Consider the following 22,097-nt stretch of genomic DNA (forward strand, 5'->3'; position numbering starts at 1 on the left):
GGACTTTGGCAAATCAGTTATAAAATCCATGGATAGATCTTTCCAGGGTTCGTTCGGGGTAGGGAGGGTCTCCATCAACCCTGCAGGTCTTCCCGTGTCTGTTTTTGCTCGCATACAGATGGCACAGGATTTTACATAGTTCTCAATGTCTCTGCGCATTTGAGGCCACCAAAAGTCCTTGGCTACATTCTGGATGTTCTTAAAGATGCCAAAGTGTCCCGCTGTGATAGAGTCATGGCACTGACACAGGATCCTGAGTCTTAGATCACCCTTCGGCACATATCTGGCGGTTTTATGCCACAACAGGCCATCTTTCCAATGGTAGTTTATTTCTGGGCCCTGGCTCTGTTCCATCTCCTGGATATACTGTTGCATGCACGGATCCGCTTCTTGTGCCTTTCTGAGCTCCTCTTCCCAAAAGAGTTGACATGATCCCAACACCAGCTTCTCTGGTGGAACTACGTACTGGGGTTGGTGGTCAATCTCACCTCCTTGGTATTGTGGCTGCCTGGACAGGGCATCTGCTCTCTGATTTTTTTTCATGGGCATGGTAAGTAATCTTGAAGTTAAACCGGGTAAAGAACTGCGACCAATGTATCTGCCTCTGGTTCAACTTCCGGGCCATCTGTAGACTCTCCAGGTTCTTGTGGTCTGAATGTACTTCTATCTGATGTTGGGCCCCCTCTAAGTATTGTCTCCAATTTTGAAAAGAATCCTTAATGGCTAGTAACTTTCCCACACTGTATAATTTCTCTCAGCGTCCCTTAGTTTTCAGGAGAAGTACGCGCAAGGGTGTAGCTCCGTTCCTTCCCCATTCATCTGTAAGAGAACCCCCCCGATGGCAAAATCTGAAGCATCTGCCTCCACAACAAAAGGGCGGGTAGGGTCAGCAAAATGCAAGATGGGCTCGGAGGAAAACTTCCCTTTCAGCTCTTCGAAGGCCTTTGTCCATTGAAATTTCTTTTTCCCCCTTAAGCAGTCAGTGAGAGGGGCTGTTAACTTGGAAAAGCCTGGAATGAACTTTCTGTAGTAGTTGGCAAATCCCAAAAAACGTTGTACATCCTTTTTAGTGGCTGGTTGCCCCCAATCCAATATACAACTCACTTTTTCTGGACCCATTTCTACTCCATCTGCTGAGATGCGATATCCAAGAAAGTCCAAAGACTTTAGATCAAACCCACATTTCTCTAACTTGGCATACAGATGATTCTCTCTCAGTCTTCCCAACACAGTTTTCACATGCTGATCATGGTCTTCTTGGTTTTTTGAGAACACCAGTATATCATCTAAATAACAGATTACGTACTTATCCAAAAGGTCTCTAAACACGTCATTCATGAACTTTTGAAACACTGGGCTTCCACAAAGTCCGAATGGCATGACCAGATATTCAAACTGTCCATAAGAGGTCAAAAATCCTGTTTTCCATTCATGTCCCTCCTTCATCCTGATCAGATTGTATGCCCCTCTTAAGTCCAGTTTCGTGAAGATTTTTGCAGAGCGCAGTCGGTCTAACAGCTCTGAGATCAGGGGCAGTGGATAGCTGTTAGGGATGGTGATTTGGTTCAATGCACGATAATCGTTACAAGGCCTGAGCTCCCCCCCTTCTTCTTCACAAACAACAGGGGCGCTCCAGCGGGGGACTGTGAGGGACGTATGAATCCTCGCTTCAGGTTTTTTTCCAGAAATTCCTTCAGGGCCCCTCTCTCATTCTCTGTAAGAGAGTAAATTCTTCCTGATGGAATGCTGGCTCCTGGCACGAGATCAATCGCACAGTCATAAGGGCGGTGGGGGGTAACGTCTCTGCCTCTTTTGCATCGAACACATCTCGAAACTCTCCATACTTCGAGGGAAGGGTTACTTGCTTGGCCTCCTGCACTGCTCCAGCCAACGTGTTGGGTTTTTCTTCTGCCTGACAGTTTTCCTGGCAATACTGAGAAGTGAACCACACCACAGCATCCTTCCACTTTATCTGTGGGTCATGCTTGACTAACCAAGGCATCCCTAGGATCACATCAAAGGTCAAAAGGTCTGTGACATACAGCAAAATGAACTCTTCATGCCCCGGGATTTGCAGTTTCAATTCCTCTGTTGCTCGTGTTACCCCCCCTCCTTTCAGGGGCCTCCCGTCTATGGTCTCCATCGGCAAGGGGGTGTTCAATTTCCATTGGGAAATTCCGTAACGCTTTGCTAGCTCTGCATCAATGAAATTTGTGGTCGCTCCACTATCAATTAACGCAGTGGAGTTAAACATTACTCCTTTTGAAGTTATAATCCGAATTGGCAGTACTAAGCCTCCTCTTGAAGGAGGTGTTGTCACCGAAGGCCCTTTGTCCAACGTAGCCCCCAGTCCACCAGCCTGTACATGGACTGGGTTCTCTAGTTTCCCGCTGGCTCTGTTTTCCCCCCCTTCAGTCCACAGTCTCTAGCCACGTGTCCCGGTCTTGAACAATAGAAACATAAACGTTCCTTACGACGCCTCTCCTTTTCTTCTTCTGACAGCTTCGGCCTAGCCCCTCCCCCTGTCCTTCAGTCGCATTGCCTGATGCTCCTGGGGTTGGAAGGGTCTTGCCCTTGCCGAAACTGAGTATCTCTGGATCTCCTGTTTCTTTTCCAGGCACCTCCCTTCCAACCGATGATCAATCTGTAGGCATAGCCGAATCAGTCCAGGCAAATTATTTGGGGGGGGTGGTTCTAGCCAAGTCATCCATCTAAAGGAGCGCCTTCAACGCCACCAATTATGCCGCCCGACTCGATCAGCCACACAGGGCCTTCTCTCAATCCCGCCAACAAAAACAGCTAGATTGGCGGGAACTAGAGAGAGGGCTTTCTCAGTGGCGGCCCCCACCTTCTGGAACTTCCTCCCACAAGATCTACGGCACACCTCTTCCCTAAATGTCTTCCGAAAAGCCTTAAAGACCTGGCTCTTTCAACAGGCCTTCGGGATTTCCGGGGAGGGCTAAATGCTATGATTAAATGCCTCATGCCCTGTATTATTATTGCTTTTGCTGTCGCACTGTTCTATTTTGTATTTTGTATTATTGTATTGTGTTTTAATTTTTCACATGTAAGTTGCCTAGAGTGGCCATTGGTCAGATAGGCGACGCATAAATTAAATTTATTATTATTATTATATTATTATTATATTATATTATTATTATTATCCAGGACTTCAGAACTCAATCCACTCCTATACATGAACATCAAGGCTGCATCATTATAACCAGTTTCCTGGGACAAAATTTTAAAGGCTTTAGTGTATTCCGACCCCGTTCCTTTCCCTTGTTTCAAGGCCCCCAACTGCTGGGCCACCATCTCCGCCCTTTGAGGGTCCTGGAACATCTCAGTCATGGCTCGCATAAAGTCTCTATACCTTCCCAGAAGGCTGTCCTTTCTGACCAGGTACGGAGTCACCCACTTGGCAGCTTCTCCTTCCAAGAGACTGATCACGAAGGCCACCTTTGCCACATCACTAGGAAATTCTGCATTTCTGATGTCCAAATACAATTCACACTGAGCCACGAAAGTAGAGAGCTGCTCACTCTGTCCCGCATATTTTGGTGGTAGTCCTATAGGAATCTTCACCACAGCGGCCGGAGGGGCTGCTCGCATCTGATCTACCGTGGCTCTCAAGGACTGGTTGTCAGTCTTCAGAGCTCTGACAGTCGTTAACAAGGTTTGAACATCTGCCTGTAAATCCGTCACATTAGTTCTCAGCCGTCTCACTTCTTTCGTCTCAGAAGTGGGATTTGTTCCCCCTGCTCCCTTCTCCATCTTGTCACGTTCAAGCGGTGAGAGCGTTGAGGGTGAAGTAGGTGGTTCTGTCAATCTGTCGTGTCCAGGGCTGGACTCAGGAATCACACCAGTCGATGAAAGCAATTCAGTTTTTATTAACGTAATATCCAGACAGAGACTATGTCTCCTCATGAAGCAACACAATACACGTGTCCTGCGACATGCAGGAGAGTTGACAGAACGAAGGAATTTCAGCCCCCCCTTACCCTTATTAAGGGGGCTTTCTGGGGCGAATTCTCTCACTCCGCCTTAGGGTACTTTCTTCCCTGCCCCTTCTCTCTCTTCCCCTGGTGCGTTTTTGTTTTCTTTGGGTTCATGGTGATGGGGGCAGTTCTACCTCCTCCCCTTCTGAGGATTCTATCTCGGGTATTGGAGAAAGAGGGGGGTGAACATCAGGCGGGCTTTTCTCTGTCTGAGGAGGGAGTGGAGCTCCCCATCCTTCCTGGTCTAACTGCTGTGGCTCGATGAGGGGGGTGAGCGTGGGAAATTCCTGAGAAGCGTCTGTAACTTTGTCTGTAGGAGTTTCAAGGCCTCTTCGGCTGCTGGGCAACACTATCTCTGAGAGTTCTCTCCCCCCTCCTTCACTCAGCTCTGGGAAACTGATCTCCTCCTCGTCTGAAGTGCTAAGGTCCCAATCCTGCATCCTGACACTATGAGAGAACTAGAAAAGGTCCTCAAATGCAAAGATGTATCACTGAACACTAAAGTCAGGATCATTCAGACCATGGTATTCCTGATCTCTATGTATGGATGTGAAAGTTGGACAGTGAAGAAGGCGGATAAGAGAAAAATCAGCTCATTTGAAATGTGGTGCTAGAGGAGAGCTTTGCACATACCGTGGACTGCGAAAAAGACAGATAATTGGGTATTAGAACAAATTAAACCAGACCTGTCACTAGAAGCTAAAATGAGGAAACTGAGGTTAACATACTTTGGACACATAATGAGAAGACATGATTCACTAGAAAAGACCATAATGCTGGGGAAAATAGAAAGGAGTAGAAAAAGGGGAAGGCCAAACAAGAGATGGATTGATTCCATAAGGAAGCCACAGACCTGAACTTACAAGATCTGAACAGGGCAGTTCACAACATATGCTCTTGGAGGTCACTGATTCACCTGGTCGCCATAAGTCGTAATTGACTTGAAGGCACATAACAACAACAACATATTGGAAAAAATCTCAAAGCGGTTTACAGAAAGAATTAAAACAATAAAATTACTGGCAAAAACAGTTAAAAGTATTTAAAAATATTCAAAATAATAAAACCAACAATGAGTTAAAAATAGATAAAAACATAATAGCTTCTACATGCCTGGGTAGGCTTGCCTAGCAGGTGCCAGAAAGAGTACAATGAAGGCACCTGCTAATGTCAATAGGCAGGGAGTTCCAAAGTGTAGGTGCTGCCACACTAAAGGACTGATTTCTTACAAGATCAGAACAAGTACTATGTGGCACCTGGAACATGGAAATCATACCTTGAACTTGGCCTGGTAGCAAATCAGCAACCAGTGCAGATTTCAGAGCAGATATGGTCTCACTCATGTCAGCAATTGCGCCACAGCATTCTGCACTAACTGCGGACCCCAGGGCAGGTTGTGCTGCATGGGGATTTCTGTGACCTTGGCTTACTGACTGCCAGGATTTTTTTAGTTTGGTTTTTGGTTAGGAATTCTGAATGGTTGTGGAATGCTGAGTTTTCTGCCTTACCCATAGGAATCTTGTTGTGGTTAGTATGGTATTGCATTTAGGAAATCATAACTGTCTTTTCTTTTTCTTTTTCTATTTGCATTTCATTTACCTTTATCCTCACTCCCTTTCATCCATAGAAGCAGCAACAGTGGTTCTATGCTCTCAGCTCAACCCCTTAAACCCACTGATGATGCACCTTTTTGTTTGTGTTTTGCCCAATGGTGGTAAAAGAGAACTCACATACTGGGCAGCATGGCTGCAGTTGTTGTTCCCAAGCTGCTGCCTATGAAGGTAGACCAAACCATGTGTGTTTTCTCTCTGTCAATTATTATTCACTGGAATTGGGTTGGCTGTCAAAGTGAGTTAATAGCAGCCCACAGGAGAGACAGGAAAGAGTAGATAATCTTCTTACTCTTACTCATTTCTCAGACCTCTTTCTAAAGTGAAGGGTCAAATCAGTAAAGATATTTGGAGCAGCCATGTTAAAAGATAGGGGCAGGGCATTCCAGGCAGGGGGTTGCCAACCCTATTTGGATATGGATATCTTTGCAGACGATCCCTAGTCAAGCTTTACCAACAGCACAATCCAAACCATACCTACTGAGAAGTAAGTCCTATTGAGTTCTAAGGGGCTTAGTCCCTTAGTAATAAGTATGTTTAGAATTGCAGCCTGCAGCCTCAGTATGTTTAGAATTTCAGCCTACTCCTGAGTGCTTCCATCTAACATCTCCACAACACTAGGCTCCTTTCTTCCTACAATGGCCTTCTGGTGACTGGCCTGGCCTGAAGGCACTTAAACCCTTCTTGCCAGAAGCAAGTAGGCTAGATCAAATGTTCCCTACCCAGGCTCCATCTTTTAGCTAAGTTTTCTTAATTTCCAATCGGATAAATGTTTTTGTTTGAATTGTATGCTCCAAGTAACTGTGGTTGATGCTTAATATATCATGCTTAATGACATCACTCGGGCCCGCCCCCAAAATCTTAGGATTTGGGATGCTTCTGACCTGGCAATCCTACTCACAAAACAATGTGAAAGCCAGAAAAATTAAAACCATGCAACAGCCAAAAGGTAATTACCATTGTTATTATTAATAATAATAATTGATAAACCCGCAGGAAATAACAATTAAAAGCATCAGAATTGCTTAAAGTAAATAAAAGGGCATTCAAACAGAGAAAGACATTAAAGACCACCTGCTGACAGTTAAAGAGGCAAGCACATAATGTACTTCAATATACATGAGTGCTGTTTTATTAGGCACTTAGAGGTGATTCAAGAGCCAGTGTGGTGTAGTGGTTAAGGTGGTGGACTATGACCTGGGAGACCAGGGTTCGAATCCCCACACAGCCATGAAGCTCACTGGGTGACCTTGGGCCAGTCACTGCCTCTCAGCCTCAGAGGAAGGCGATGGTAACCCCCCTCTGAATACCGCTTACCATGAAAACCCTATTCATAGGGTCAACGTAAGTCGGGATCGACTTGAAGGCAGTCCATTTCCATTTTCAGGGTTGATTCATCAAAGATTCATGCATACAAATATATCCACATTTGATCAATTTGTAAAATGTATAGATCACAAAATTCAGTTACCCTGGTACAAAAAATCATGTATTGTCCCATATATAAGCTTACTCTCTTTGCTGCTACTTGGTGTAAAGTAGGTCATCAGGTAATCAAAGAAACGGTTGAGCTGCAGAAGACAAGAAGGAAGATGTCATCATCCATCCTAAGGGCAACTTTGTACCCTCTTCCCGCAGCCTCTCTCTCTCTCCTGCACTGGTCCACTTTCTCATGCCTTGCAGAGCTGCAAGCTATCTGGAAGGTGTGTGAAAGAAGAGAGGCGCAAGTGGGACATGCCACATAATGATGGAGTGTGCTGCCTTCCAACACACACTTTGCATTTGGCGGCCAATGAGCATTTCCTCCACCCAAATATTTTTTGTGCTGATGGAAGTTGTAGCCCAAAACATCTGAAGGCCATCAGGATGGCGAAGGATGAATTAGAGCACTGTTGGGTTGAAATTATGCTTGCATGGAAATACTCGGGCAGGGGGTTTACAGTAGAATTTGATAGCTAAAGTCTGGATTGTGTTGGGGACTGATGACCTTAAATATTTCATTTTGAGAATTGGGGGGGGGGATTGTGAGTGCAAACTCCCTTTTGTCACTACCAACAGCAAAACTAGAACAGGCAGCAGCAAGAAGTTCCACTCGCTCTTCCTCTTTAGCCATCATACCCTGAGATGATCCTGCTCTCCCGCATATTCTATGGATTGAAATATGCGCCATGTGCATCTTCGGCGCATTTCAAGCCGGGCCATGTAGCGCCGATACCACCTTTGGATCAGTATAGCTGATTTGAAGGCTGAGATACAAAAAGAGAGATGCATGATGTAACCTCTTGCTACATTGACACAATACCATCAGGGCTTGCTTTTTTGAGTACAGATACATGAGGCCTATTGGGCAGGGCTGGCATTAGCATCTGGCACTCTTGGGCAGCTGTCAGGGGCCAGGTATTGGTGGGGAACTGACAGTCAGACATCTTACTTTGGAAAGAGGCCCAAAAGGTATAGTTGATTTGATACAATTACCAGAATATTACAATTAAAGTGCCATTTGAGGATAGTAAACTCACGGACATGAGACATGCGTGACCGGCTCACTACTCCATTTTAAACTTAACTATTGGACCAATTTTCTGTGACCAAATTGTACATAGTATTCCTCCTTTGACCACTGAAAAAGACCAGTTGGGTCTGATTACATTTGATGTTATTTATACTAGTGATTCAAGGATTTTGATCAGGCTTTGACGTGAACAGATAAGTAATTGGATATCATTTTTGTAATATTCTATTCTGATCACATTTTTATTTATTTATTTATTTATTTTATTCAATTTTTATACCGCCCGAAGCCAGGGGCTCTCTGGGCGGTGCACCACAAAGCATAAATACAATACAATAAAAATACATTAAAATAACAATAATAACACTAAGCATATATGTTAAACAATTCACAGCCTGGTCTATATAACAACAATAAAATTTAAAATTTTATTTAAAAGCCTGGGAGAATAAAAAAGTTTTAACCTGGCGCCGAAAGGATAGAAGTGTAGGTGCCAGGCGAACCTCGTCGGGGAGACTATTCCATAGTTCGGGGGCTACCACTGAAAAGGCCCTAGATCTTGTTACAACCCTCTGAGCCTCTCTGTGAGTCGGAACTCGGAGGAGGGCCTTTGATGTTGAACGTAGTGAACGGGTAGGTTCATATCGGGAGAGGCGTTTCGCTAGGTATTGTGGTCCTGCACCGTGTAAGGCTTTATAAGTCAAAACTAGCACTTTGAATTTGGCCCAGAAACCGATAGGTAGCCAGTGCAAACGCGCCAGAACAGGTGTTATATGTGCAGACCGTCTGGTCCTCGTCAACAGTCTGGCTGCTGCGTTTTGCACTAGCTGTAGTTTCCGAACTGTTTTCAAAGGCAGCCCCACATAGAGTGCATTGCAGTAGTCCAATCTAGAGGTTACCAGAGCATGTACAACTGAGGCGAGGTCGTCGCTGTCCAGACAGGGACGTAGCTGGGCTACCAACCGAAGGTGGTAGAACACATTCCGTGCCACCGAGGCTACCTGAGCCTCAAGAGACAGGAATGGATCTAACAAAACCCCCAAGCTACGAACCTGTTCCTTCAAGGGGAGTGTAACCCCATCCAGAACAGGTTGAACATCCACCATCTGGGCCGAAAAGGCACTCACCAACAGCGTCTCAGTCTTGTCAGGATTGAGCCTCAGTTTGTTAGCTCTCATCCAGTCCATTATCGCGGCCAGGCAACGGTTCAGCACATCAACAGCCTCACCTGAGGAAGATGAAAAGGAGAAATAGAGTTGCGTGTCATCAGCATACTGATGACAACGCACTCCAAAACTCCTGATGATGAAAAACTCCTGATGAAGCCCAGCGGCTTCATGTAGATATTGAAAAGCATGGGGGACAGAACCGATCCCTGTGGGACTCCACAATGGAGAGTCCAGGGTATCGAGCAGTGCTCCCCAAGCCCTACCTTCTGGAGACGGCCCACTAAGTAGGAGCGGAGCCACTGCCAAGCAGTACCTCCAACTCCCAGCTCCGTGAGTCTCCCCAGAAGGATACCATGGTCGATGGTATCAAAAGCCGCTGAGAGATCAAGGAGAATCAACAGAGTCACACTCCCCCTGTCTCTCTCCCGACATAGGTCATCATACAGGGCGACCAACGCCGTTTCAGTGCCGAAACCGGGCCTAAAATCGGATTGAAATGGGTCTAGATAATCGGTTTCATCCAAGAGCACCTGGAGCTGGCTGGCCACCACCCGTTCCAAGACCTTGCCCAAGAATGGGATGTTCGCTACTGGCCTGAAGTTGTTCAAATTATCTGGGTCCAAGGAAGGTTTCTTCAGGAGTGGTCTCACCACCGCCTCTTTCAAACGGCTAGGGACCACTCCCTCTCTCAAGGAGGCATTTATCACTTCCCTGGCCCAGCCGGCTGTTTCAACCCTGGCAGCTTTCACTAGCCAAGAGGGGCAAGGATCTAGTACAGAGGTGGTTGCACGCACCAGTCCAAGTACCTTGTCAACTGCCTCAAGCTGTACCAACTGAAACTCATCCAACAAATGAGGACAAGACCGTGCTCCGGATACCTCATTAGGTTCAACTGCCATAATATTGGAGTCCAAGTCCTGGCGGATGCATAGGATTTTATCTTGGAAGTGCCCAGCGAACTCATTACAGCGGGTTACCGATGAGTCTCTAATATCCTGAGGGCTGTGATGTAAAAGCCCTCGGACAGTTCTAAAGAGCTCCGCAGGACGGTTGAGGGATGATTTAATAGCGGCAGCGAAATATCACTTTTTCGTTGCCCTCACCGCTTCTGTATATAGTTTCGTAGAGGCACTTACCAAGGCGTGATTGCATCTGTCAGGAGTACGCCTCCATCTGCACTCAAGCCTCCTCCTCTCTTGTTTCATCACTCTCAGCTCCGGGGTATACCACGGAGCTGCGTGAGCTCGACATGGGAGAGGGCGCGCAGGAGCGATCGTGTCGACAGCCCGGGTCATTTCCGTGTTCCACAGTTCGACCAGGGCCTCAACAGGAGCGCCAGTCTTATCAGCCGGAAAATCCCCCAGAGCCCTTTGAAAACCCAGAGGATCCATTAGTCTCCGAGGTCGGACCAACTTAATAGGTCCCCCACCCTTGCGGAGGGAAAGGGTGGCTGTAAGCCTAAACTTCAGCAAGCGGTGATCTGTCCATGACAATGGAGTCGATGAAAAACTCCCCACCTCCAGATCACCATCTCCATGTCCAGTGGCGAAGATCAAATCAAGAGTATGCCCCGACACATGCGTTGGGCCAGTAACAAATTGAGACAGCCCCATGTTTGCCATGGAGGCCATGAAGTCCTGAGCCGCCCCAGATAAGGCAGCCTCGGCATGGATGTTGAAGTCCCCCAGTATCAATAGTCTGGGGGACTTCAGCAATACCTCTGAGACTACCTCTGTCAGCTCAGTTAGGGAAGCTATTGGGCAGCAGGGTGGGCGGTACACCAACAGAATTCCCAGTCTGTCTCCTTGACCCAGCACAAGGTGGAGGCACTCCAAACCAGTCGTCGCCTGGACAGGGTGCTTGATGAGCGAGAGAGAACTCCTATAGGCCACACCACCCCGCCTCCCCGACCCTCGGATCTACCACAGTGTTGAACCTCATACCCAGGTGGGCAGAGCTGGGAGAGAGTAACTCCTCCCTGATCACCCACCCAGGTCTCGGTTATACATGCCAGGTCGGCGCTCTCATCAACAATTAAGTCGTGGATGAGGGAGATTTTATTATGTACCGACCTGGCATTTAGGAGCAACACTTGGAGATCCGAGAGCTTTTAGGTTTTTACATTGGATTTAAGTTATACTTTATTTCCCCTAATATTTAGAATTCTAGTTTTGCTGGTTGGGGGAAGCCTGTTCTTTCTTGTGTTGCCTGCCATTTTAAATTACCCACATTGTGCCATAGTGACACTAGATTGGGGCATTATGAGTAATTAAAATGGCCGGCAGGTACCCTTTGAAGTCCCTGTTGAAGCCGCTCCCACCATCTATGAGCAGGTGTAGGAACCTATCCCTATTATTTCCATGTTATTCATACCTCTGGTACCAAAGTTTCTGTTAAAGAAGTAATGTGTAGGAATGCATTTACTTTGTTAACTGAGAGCAGGCTAGAACACCTAGACCTCTAAGTGGGGGGCTGCCTCACCCCTACAAGAGGCCATCTTCAGGCTTTCTCCATAAGCTCCATTGGGTAAGGTGTAGCTGCATTCCAGGTTTACCCAGCCCTCTTTCTCCACAGGAAGATGTAGGAGTCCTGAGGCCTGCCCAGGCCACAGTATAGAAGCCAGGCACTCTAGGAGAGGAGGCCTATAGAAGGACTGCACTTCATGTTGAGAGTAACCCGGGGCATGGATGAAACTGGCCTGTGAAGCAACAGTCCCAAAATGAAGCCATCCTTGCAGCGGACCAGGAGTTGTTGCCTTCTTTGAACATGACTAATACCGTGGAAGACAGAAACAAAATTCAAAGGGACCTTGATAGGCTGGAGCATTGGGCTGAAAACAACAGAATGAAATTCAACAGGGATAAATGCAAAGTTCTATACTTAGGAAAAAGAAACCAAATGCACAGTTATAAGATGGGGAATACTTGGCTCAGCAATACGACATGTGAGAAGGATCTTGGAATTGTCGTTGATCACAAGCTGAATATGAGCCAACAGTGTGATGTGGCTGTAAAAAAGGCAAATGCTATATTAGGCTGCATTAACAGAAGTATAGTTTCCAAATTACGTGAAGTACTAGTTCCCTTCTATTCAGCACTGGTTAGGCCTCATCTTGAATACTGCGTCCAGTTCTGGTCTCCGCACTTCAAGAAGGATGCAGACAAACTGGAACAGGTTCAGAGGAGGGCAACAAGGATGATCAGGGGACTAGAAACTAAGCCCTATGAGGAGAGACTGAAAGAACTGGGGATGTTTAGCCTGGAGAAGAGAAGACTGAGGGGAGATATGACAGCACTCTTCAAGTACATGAAAGGTTGTCACACAGAGGAGGGCGGGGATCTCTTCTCAATCATCCCAGAGTGCAGGACACAGAATAATGGGCTCAAGTTGCAGGAAGCCAGATTTCGCCTGGACATCAGGAAAAACTTCCTAACTGTTAGAGCCATACGAAAATGGAACCAATTACCTAGAGAGGTAGTGGGCTCTCCAACATTGGAGGCATCCAAGAGGCAGCTGGACAGCCACCTTCCTAAGTAAATGTGTAACAAACGCCCACAATATTTGTTTTATTGTTAGGCGAGGATCCGCCCCCCAGTACAAGGTTTCAATATTACTCAAGGAACGACGAAACGGTCTTAAAAGTAAAGCCAGAGTTTTATTGAAGCACTTGCAAGTGGAGAAACGAACAAAGCCGAGTCTGCCCCTTCCTGGACGCAGCCAGGTTTTTATACTCTTGGCCCCATATACATCATGCATACATTAACCGTTGGCTCAGCCTACTTCCTTATTCCCGATCTTTTCCATATAAGGTCTTTTTGGCTCTTTGCCACATTCCTGAGACAGGCGTTGTTCCTTCACTCAGCGCCATTAGAAGCACTTGCAAAACCGGTTTTGCGGGCCAAGGTAGTTTACACAAACCAAGAGATAGCCAGCCCAGCTTACCTAAACAGTAACGTACGTGCCTATAGAATGTTCACTGAATCACCAGCATTGTCCGTATTTCTACAGGGTATTTCCTACAGCCAAGCATTTTTACAAAAGCCAAGCAAGCATTATTTCTTACAGCCTCCTTTTCCTACAATTCCCCCCTCAAGAGCCCATTTTAAATTATACTAAATGGGCTCTTCTTTCTTCTCTTCTTCAGTTTCCCATGGGTCTTCTTTATATACGCTTTGATACATTATTTTTCCATACAGTTGCATGCTACTTTTTGTTGCTGCATTGTCTGCTATGCTGCGAATGCCATTCATGATTATCGGTAGCAGACACGGTAAAAGCATACATCCTACTAAAATCAACATTACTAATACAATCATGGTTTTCATTCCTCCAAACTAGTTAAACCATGAGTTCCAATCCCCAAGACCGAGTCCCTTCCATGTTTGCACCGGTACATGTGCAAGCTTCTTCATCCTATTTGCCACATCCTTTACAATTCTTCCATTGTCATCTATTTTGAGACAACATTCCGTTAAATTGAGGAGTCCGCAGACCCCACCCTCTTTTGCTAATAAATAATCCAGGGCCAACCGGTTCTGGAGTATCCCTTCTCTCATTTGAGTAGATTGATCAGCAAGCAATGTTAAAGCATGTGCTGTCTGGTTAGTGAGTATTTCTACAACAGCCTGTAGCCGAATTAGCCTATTTAGCATATAAATGAGGGTTCTGTATCCATAAGTACCATCCTGTGCCCAGGAAGCTGGATCATATGTGGCGATGATACGCTCAGGTGGCCACGTGTCACCCCATCCATTATCTTGTCCTTTTGCCAAGCTAACATCTATTGACCGTTTCTTCTCATTAGGTTGTTCCTCATCGAACACTGGAATTAGGGGGTTTAAACTGCCTCCCTTTATCGTATACATGGGCTGTATTATGCCAAGGTAACAGGTGCCGGTCCAGTTTACTGGCAGAATTGAATAAGCTGTAGAGCCACAAATCCAATAATGGCCTTTTAATGCTGGTATTTCTTTGTGGTTAAATAGTGACCCAGTGAGTCGGGAGGGTATATAATATGATTCATTTCCGAGAGGACTTAAAACTGCTTGGTCTGTGGTACATTTCCATAATTCAGTTTCATTTTTCCACGTGCAGGCACATCCTGGTCGGGTATGGTTAGTGACTGCCCAATACTTTTGAAATCCCCTTACTATTGTCCCATTTGAGTGATGCCACGCCCACTCCTTTCTATGGAGAGATTGATTCTTATTACTTTTAAACCAAGCGCATAATTGCCCTGTTGCAGTTAGTTCTTCCCAATATGTACGGCATGCATATATATCCTTCACTCCTTCTTTTCTCATCCAAGTATATGGAGCCCAAGTGCCATTTCTTAATAGTACATGCGTCACATTATTCCACAGGGCACAGGGAATGACCGTCTCTCCTGGTCCCGGATAATGTCGGGTAGCATGTTGGAGAGTCCAATTACATTTACTATTTCCCAATTCCTGAACTGGTTGGGTGATATTTTGGGAAACACAATATTGGCCTTTGGGAACCCATTTTAGATTCCACCATTGGTTTGTTTCCCAGGTTCCTGTCCCATTGTGTACCTCACTATGGTTACTTAGTAACCATTTAGGATTAAGGGATATTGCCATCCACGGCCATTGCGGAAACCCTTGGGGGTTCCCACAAATCCAGCAATTCTTAAGGTAAAATACCTTAGCTACTTGGTCGGCAAGCTCAACAAATGCATTAATCTTGTCCGTTGCTGTGGGTGTGGACCTGATAGTTCTTGACTGCTCATCGTGAGGTCGAGGTTGGTGAAAGAAATTTACACACATCAATACAATTAAAGTTAGAAAGCAGGAGGAAATCACCCCCAACTTAATTTGTAATGTTGGAGTCATGACTATAAGCTATCTCTTCTTCTGGAGAACTTGAGCTTCAGGTCAGAGCCCGGTATGACTCTTGAAGACCACTTGGCTTTGGCTTCTTGATTCTTCACCCCGCCAGTTGGAGGGTCCTTCGCTACCCTCTTCTCGGGTTCCTGAATGGTAAGTGGTTCAGATGCTTTCTTTATGCGGGAAACATGGATCCATTTGTCGCTTCCAAATACTTTTACTGCTGCCTCCGTCACGAGGGCGACTTGCTTCTCTGGTCCCCAAGTTGGTAGGAGTGGCTCCTTCTTCCACTGTTTGATCCGGACCCAATCGCCTGGACGGTAGCTATGAATTGCCAGATCTAATGGAAGCCTCTGGAATTCTCGACTGTGTCTGTGGAGAGAGGAGAGAACATCCTGCAAGGCAATTACATAGTCCTTCAACTGTTTTGCACCCACATCCCCTGTTATGGGAGCCCTTTCTGTCTGGGGCCGTGATTCAAGGGGAGGTCGTCCGAAAAGGGACTCAAATGGTGTCAATTTAGTCTTTCCCCTGGGAGTGTTTCGCATAATGGTCAGAGTCAGAGGTAAAGCTTGGACCCATTTTAGTGATGTCTCTTGGCAAACCTTGGTCAACAATGTCTTAATTGTCCGATTGGCGCGTTCCACCTGACCGGATGATTGGGGCCGCCAAGGGGTATGCAACTTCCAGTCAAACCCCAGAGCGGAACTTATGTTCTTCACAATTTGACTTATGAAATGAGGTCCTTGATCTGATTCAAAAGTCTCTGGTAGGGAATATCGTGGGATGATTTCCTTCAGTAGGATTTTAGCAACAGTAGTTGCAGTGGCATTACGAGTGGGAAACGCTTCTGGCCATCCCGTTAGTTGGTCAATGATTACCAACAAGTACTTATAGCCTTGGTTGCGAGGCAGCTCTGCAAAATTGATTTGCAACCTTTGGAACGGATAATATGCCCATGGTCTTCCTCCCATTGGCACAGGAGGCTTCGGTGCTGGGTTGACTGCTGCACAAATAGCACAACTGAATACGGCTCTTTTAGTTTCTTCATACAGTCCTGGTGCAACGATCTGACGAATCAGGAGATCTCCCAACGCGTTTCCACCCAAGTGTGTTTGCGCATGTATATCCTGTACGAGTTGACGGAGGATCTGTCTTGGGATGATGATTTGTCCCGTTGGTATCTGCCACCATCCGGATGCTAATTTTATAGCCTTTTGAACTTGTGCTCTTTCCTCTTCTTTCTGAGAGTATTCTGGTGCCTTGGTGGGAAGAGACAGTTGGATTGCACACATCGTTCCCATAGTGCAGTCGTCTTCAAGTGCCGCTTCTTTTGCCTTTTGATCCGCATATTGATTACCCTGTCTCCATGTCGGATTCTTATCTTTTCCGTGAGCTAGCACATGCACGATGGACACTTTCTTTGGTTCCTGGATAGCATCTAGGAATTTGATGATCTGCTCTCGATGTTCCACCGGCTGTCCCCCGCTCTTCACGTATCCTCGTTCTTTCCATATCATTGCAAATGCATGGGCCGTCTGGAAGACATATTTTGAGTCCGTATAGATGGTCACACTTTGGTCCTTCATCATTTTTAATGCTTCTATTGCTGCCGTTAGTTCTGCCACTTGGGCTGAATACGTCGAGGGTAGTCGGCCACTTCTGAGAACCTTCATGTTCTCGCATACCGCATATCCTGTCTTCCTCTTCCCTTCTATCACCTGGGAACTACCATCAATGAACACATGTCTTCCATCTATTGGTTGATCTGTCAAGTCAATTCTTGGACATAGGGTGGTATCTAGGGTCTCAATGCAATCATGCTCGAGCTCTCCCGGCTCCGGCAAAAGTGTTGCTGGATTCAAGGTGTTGCAGGCTTTTAGCGTTAGGTCCGGGCGGCCCAATAGTTGCTGTTCATATTGAGTTTGGTGACTCGGGCTTAAAACCCTTGATGCTGCATCTCCTAAGATTCTCCGGAGGTCATGAGGGCCAAGGACTGTTACTGGCGCGCCCATCATGATTTTCTCAGCTTTCGTTAACACCACTGCTGTGGCTGCCACAATTCTCAGGCAAGCAGGCCATCCTTGGGCTACTGGATCTAATTTTGATGAGTAATATCCCACTGGGAGGTGGTCAGGTCCCATTTTCTGTGTCAGCACTCCCATTGCCATGCCTTTTCGTTCTGCCACATACAGTCTGTAAGGTTTACTTCCATTGGGCAAGGCAAGAGCTGGAGCTTGTTGCAACACATGTTTAATCTTCTGGAATGATTTTTCACATTCTTTCGTCCAGTGCCACTTGGAGTCCTTCTTGAGGAGTTCGTACAGAGGTCCGATGTATTCACTGTACCCTGGGATCCATTGTCGGCAAAACCCTGTCAGTCCCAGGAAAGATCTTAAAGTCTTAATGTCTCTTGGTGGTGGGACAGCACAAATAGCCCTCTTTCGCTCATCAGATAGCCGGCGCCCTTGGGATGAGACCTGGTACCCCAGATAGGTCACTTCCTTCTGATTCCATTGTACTTTTTCTCTTGAAACTCGGTATCCGCATTTATGCAAATAATTTAACAGGTGCTTTCCATCTTCGGTACAGGCTTCTTCTGTCGGGCTACATATCAGCAAGTCATCCACATAAACCAGCAACGTCGATGGTCTCTTTTCTTGGTACCATCCAGCCAGGTCCTTCTGTAGTGCCTTGGTAAATTCGCTTGGTGAGCTGACGAATCCTTGTGGGAGCACGCCCCAAGTGAGCTGACAGGCCTGTGGTTCCTCCGGGGTTTCCCATTGGAAGGCGAATAGATCTTGGCTATCCTCATGTAGTGGGATGGAGAAGAAGGCGTCTTTCAAATCGAGGACGGTGAATGTAGTAGATGTGAAGGGTACATATGACAACAGCGTGTGTGGATTTGGTACAACGGGCACATCTTCCAGGACTTTTTCGTTGATAATTCTCAAGTCTTGGACTAGCCTATACTGGCCTGGCCGTCCTTCCTTGGGGACTCCGAATATCGGGGTGTTGTGTGGGCTAGTGGTCTGGTGTACCCATCCGTATTCCAAGAACAAAATGATCATTTTGTGTAGGCTCTGTCGGACCTCCGCCCTTAGGGGAAACTGCTTTACTGGCGTTGCGGCAGTCCCTGGTTTTAATCTTACTTGAACCGGAGTAGTATTCTTTGCCCTTGCCGGATTATCTTTTCTTGCCCATACGTCTGGGTGTACACTGGGAATCATCAAAGGTTCTTGTTGTATGTTCTTCTCTTTTATTCCTGCAAGTGCCATTTGGAAGGCACATTCATTCCGCTTGGGAACCTGTACATGTAATTCGTTGTCCTGGAATGTGATGCGGACTTGTAGCTTACTTAGAATATCGCGGCCAAAAATGGGGAGTGGGCATTCAGACGATATCAAAAATTGATGACTAAATTCTGTTCCTTTATCGTGGAACCTAACGGCTAGAGGTTGCGAGACGGGTATTGTCTGCTTGTTGCCTTCTATTCCCATCACCGTGGCAACTTGAGACGTGAGGGGTATCTTTTGATGGGAACAGGTCCGGGGCATCATTGAGAAAGAGGCGCCTGTATCAACCAGCCCTTGTAGAGGGCATCCATTGACTGTTAACTTTAGCATTGGTTCTGCCTGCGGACCCCCCTTGTATCCCGTCCACCTTCATTCGGAATCATACTCCTCTGTAAATTGTGCCATCTCTTTGGGCAGATCTTTCTGCCCTGGCTGTTCTGCCTTTTTGCCTTCCTGCCATAACGGGTGGCCAACCCTCCGTCCTTGGTTCTCAGTGGTCCTTACTTTACAATCCCGTGCCCAATGGCCCCTTTTAAGACACCGGGCACATTGGTCCTTGTGCAGTGGAGGGCGGCCCCGGGCTTCAGGCTGACTGGTGTATCTCGGGGGTCCATACCCCCCTCTCGTACCTTGAGTGGCGTGGGTAACTCCCTCCACAATTGCGGCCGCCATCATGCCATATTGTTTCTTCATGACTTTCCCTTCTTCCTTTTTCACTTGCTCATCCCTATTCACATATACCTTGTATGCAATCTCTACTATCTTTCCCATACGCATGCCCATCACTCCCTCTATCTTCTGTAGCTTCTTTCTAATATCCGAGCAACTTTGGCCAATAAATAGAGTAATCAGCAATCTCTGATTGTCTTCCGAATCTGGGTCTAAAGACATATATTTCCGCATTGTGGTGGTTAGTCTTTCTAAAAACACGGAGGGCGACTCCTTTGGCTCCTGCTGTACCTGATACAACTTGGCCATATTCATTGGTTTCAGTATGGCATTTCTCACCCCATAAAGAATTAGTCTTTTGTAATTGGTTAACTGTTGGTGAGCCACGCCAGGGGTGGGTACCCAACGAGGGTCTGCTATCGGGAGAACCACTTCAGGTGCCAGATCAGCAGCATTATTTCCTGTCCTTTGGTTTCGGGCTGCCTCCGCCCTTGCCTGAGAAAGAACGAGGCTCTTTTCCTCTTGTGTTAAGAGCATATTCAAAAGTGTCTGTATGTCTACCCAAGTGGGGTTGTGATTGGCGAAAATGGAGTCCCACATTTGATAATGTTTATCTGGATCCTCCCGTAACCCCGGCATTTGGTTTTTCCAATTAAATAAATCTGAAGTGGAAAATGGGGCATGCACAAACGCGACCTGGGCATTGGCATCCAACACCTCTCTCATTGGTGCCATAAAGTTTATTTCCGAAATTGAATTGGATCTGTTCCTTCCCTTAAGGGTGTTTCCTTCTGATACTTGCTTTCCCCCTCTTAATGTCATGGGGCCTCCCGTTGTCTTTATGGCATCTATCAGCTCTTGCCTTTTCTTTGCAGTAGCCGCGGGTAACTCCTCCCGCTCCCTCTCTGCTAATTTCTCATAGAGTCTTAACATATTCTCGTGTGCTGCGTCGCACTCCCTTTGGGTCTGAGCTAATTCCTCCCGCAGCTGTCGGGACCGAGCCAATTCCTCCCGCGCTCTTTCCGTTTGGTCGGGGTGCTCAGGCGGGGCAGTTGGTGGTGGGGCCCCAGACTGATCAACATAAGGGGGCGGGTTCCCGGGTAGTGGCTGCGGAGGGGGTATTACTTGTTGTGGGGCTGGGCCCCCACCCGCACCCCCAGGGGGTGCCGGAGGTACCACGACCCTCCTCCTACTGGCCAAATCATTAAAATCATCGCTGTCCGGTAGGACAGATTTCACCCCTTTAGACTGAGTCACAACCATTTCCAGCGCACATTCTGTTGGTGGGTTGTGGCTTACCGCCCTCCACCCCTCTGCATAGTGCCAAGAGTCGGCCGTCTCTGGTAAGGCATCATACAGAGTGGAGATCAGGCGGCTGATTTTCTTATGGTCCCAAGTCCCACCCGGTGGCCACGAGATTCCCAACCCCACCCAATCAATGAGACAAAACTGTTCTAATTTCTCCGGTGTTGGTACCGGACCCCCTGCCGAAATAACCCCGATTTTGAAACTCAAGAAGTCACCCAAGACACATTCAAGTGGTGTTTTACTCATTCTTCCCTTTTCCGGTTGCCCACCCCTCCGTTTTGTCTTCTGGGCTGTCCCTTTGGCTACGGCTTTCGACGCACCTTGTCCCATGCTTGGGGTGTTTTTGGTGTCTGATACGAAACGCTCGCCCTACAGGTGACGAAACCCACCCTGTCTGTGTGTAACTTATTCCCAGGTGACCCCTCCCTGGTCCCTGGAACCTCTTCCTTTCTTCCCACAAATCAGACAAGGACTTACCGACAAAAACAGAAAAGACAGACAACTTGCGCTTCCCTGCTGTCGTGGCCCGGCCTCTCGCGAGGACGCGGAAAACGCACTACTGGCCGGTCCGCTCTCGCTTCGGGATAACCGTTAGGATTCGTCCCGTCTCACGCACACCTCATACACACTCTTTCATTCACAAAGTCTTCAGCCCTGTCCTGGGCGACTTACCCCTTCCGTAGTCTGGCTTTACTCGTTTCGATTTCTATGGAGAGGCTTGGCGCTTACCCCAGCGCCCCGGCACGCTTGTCAACCACGCGGAACAGGCCTCAACGGGGCCCGGAGCGCTCTTTCCCCTCGGCCACGTCGCCTCCGGAACGCCGTGGGGCGCTCAATTGCCTGTCCCTTCATGGTCGCCACTTGTAACAAACGCCCACAATATTTGTTTTATTGTTAGGCGAGGATCCGCTCCCCAGTACAAGGTTTCAATATTACTCAAGGGACGACGAAACGGTCTTAAAAGTAAAGCCAGAGTTTTATTGAAGCACTTGCAAGTGGAGAAACGAACAAAGCCGAGTCTGCCCCTTCCTGGACGCAGCCAGGTTTTTATACTCTTGGCCCCATATACATCATGCATACATTAACCGTTGGCTCAGCCTACTTCCTTATTCCCGATCTTTTCCATATAAGGTCTTTTTGGCTCTTTGCCACATTCCTGAGACAGGCGTTGTTCCTTCACTCAGCACCATTAGAAGCACTTGCAAAACCGGTTTTGCGGGCCAAGGTAGTTTACACAAACCAAGAGATAGCCAGCCCAGCTTACCTAAACAGTAACGTACGTGCCTATAGAATGTTCACTGAATCACCAGCATTGTCCGTATTTCTACAGGGTATTTCCTACAGCCAAGCATTTTTACAAAAGCCAAGCAAGCATTATTTCTTACAGCCTCCTTTTCCTACAAATGGTTCCATTGTCGTACTGCTCTGTTAGGATGTTTTTCCTGCTGTTCAGTTGAAACCTGGCTTTTTGTAAGTTGAGCCCATTATTCCATGTCCTGCACTCTGGGACGATTGACAAGAGATCCTGGCCCTCCTCTGTATAGCAACCTTTCAAGTACTTGAAGAGTGCTATTATATTTCCCCTTAGTCTTCTCTTCTCAAGGCTACTCATGCCCAGTTCATTCGGTCTCTCCTTTGTTTCTAGTCCCTTGATTATCCTTGTTGCCCTCCTCTGAACCTGTTTGT

At 47.0% G+C, this 22,097-nt stretch overlaps 1 protein-coding gene across 3 annotated transcripts in view; it reads right to left on the minus strand.

The window, feature by feature from the left end:
- PPEF2 (protein phosphatase with EF-hand domain 2) overlaps positions 1-22,097 on the minus strand; it is a 64,058-nt gene that overhangs the window by 35,404 nt on the left and 6,557 nt on the right. For all 3 annotated transcript variants that reach the window (XM_061584827.1, XM_061584828.1, XM_061584826.1), the window contains exons 3-4: positions 7,727-7,854; positions 7,122-7,179 (exon numbers count right to left, since the gene is read on the minus strand). In XM_061584827.1, the coding sequence (XP_061440811.1) occupies positions 7,122-7,179; positions 7,727-7,810 (142 nt within the window). In that variant the 5' untranslated portion in view covers positions 7,811-7,854. The remainder of the gene's footprint in view (positions 1-7,121; positions 7,180-7,726; positions 7,855-22,097) is intronic.

Source organism: Rhineura floridana, chromosome 9, assembly GCF_030035675.1.
Source record: "Rhineura floridana isolate rRhiFlo1 chromosome 9, rRhiFlo1.hap2, whole genome shotgun sequence".
Lineage (NCBI taxonomy): Eukaryota > Metazoa > Chordata > Lepidosauria > Squamata > Rhineuridae > Rhineura > Rhineura floridana.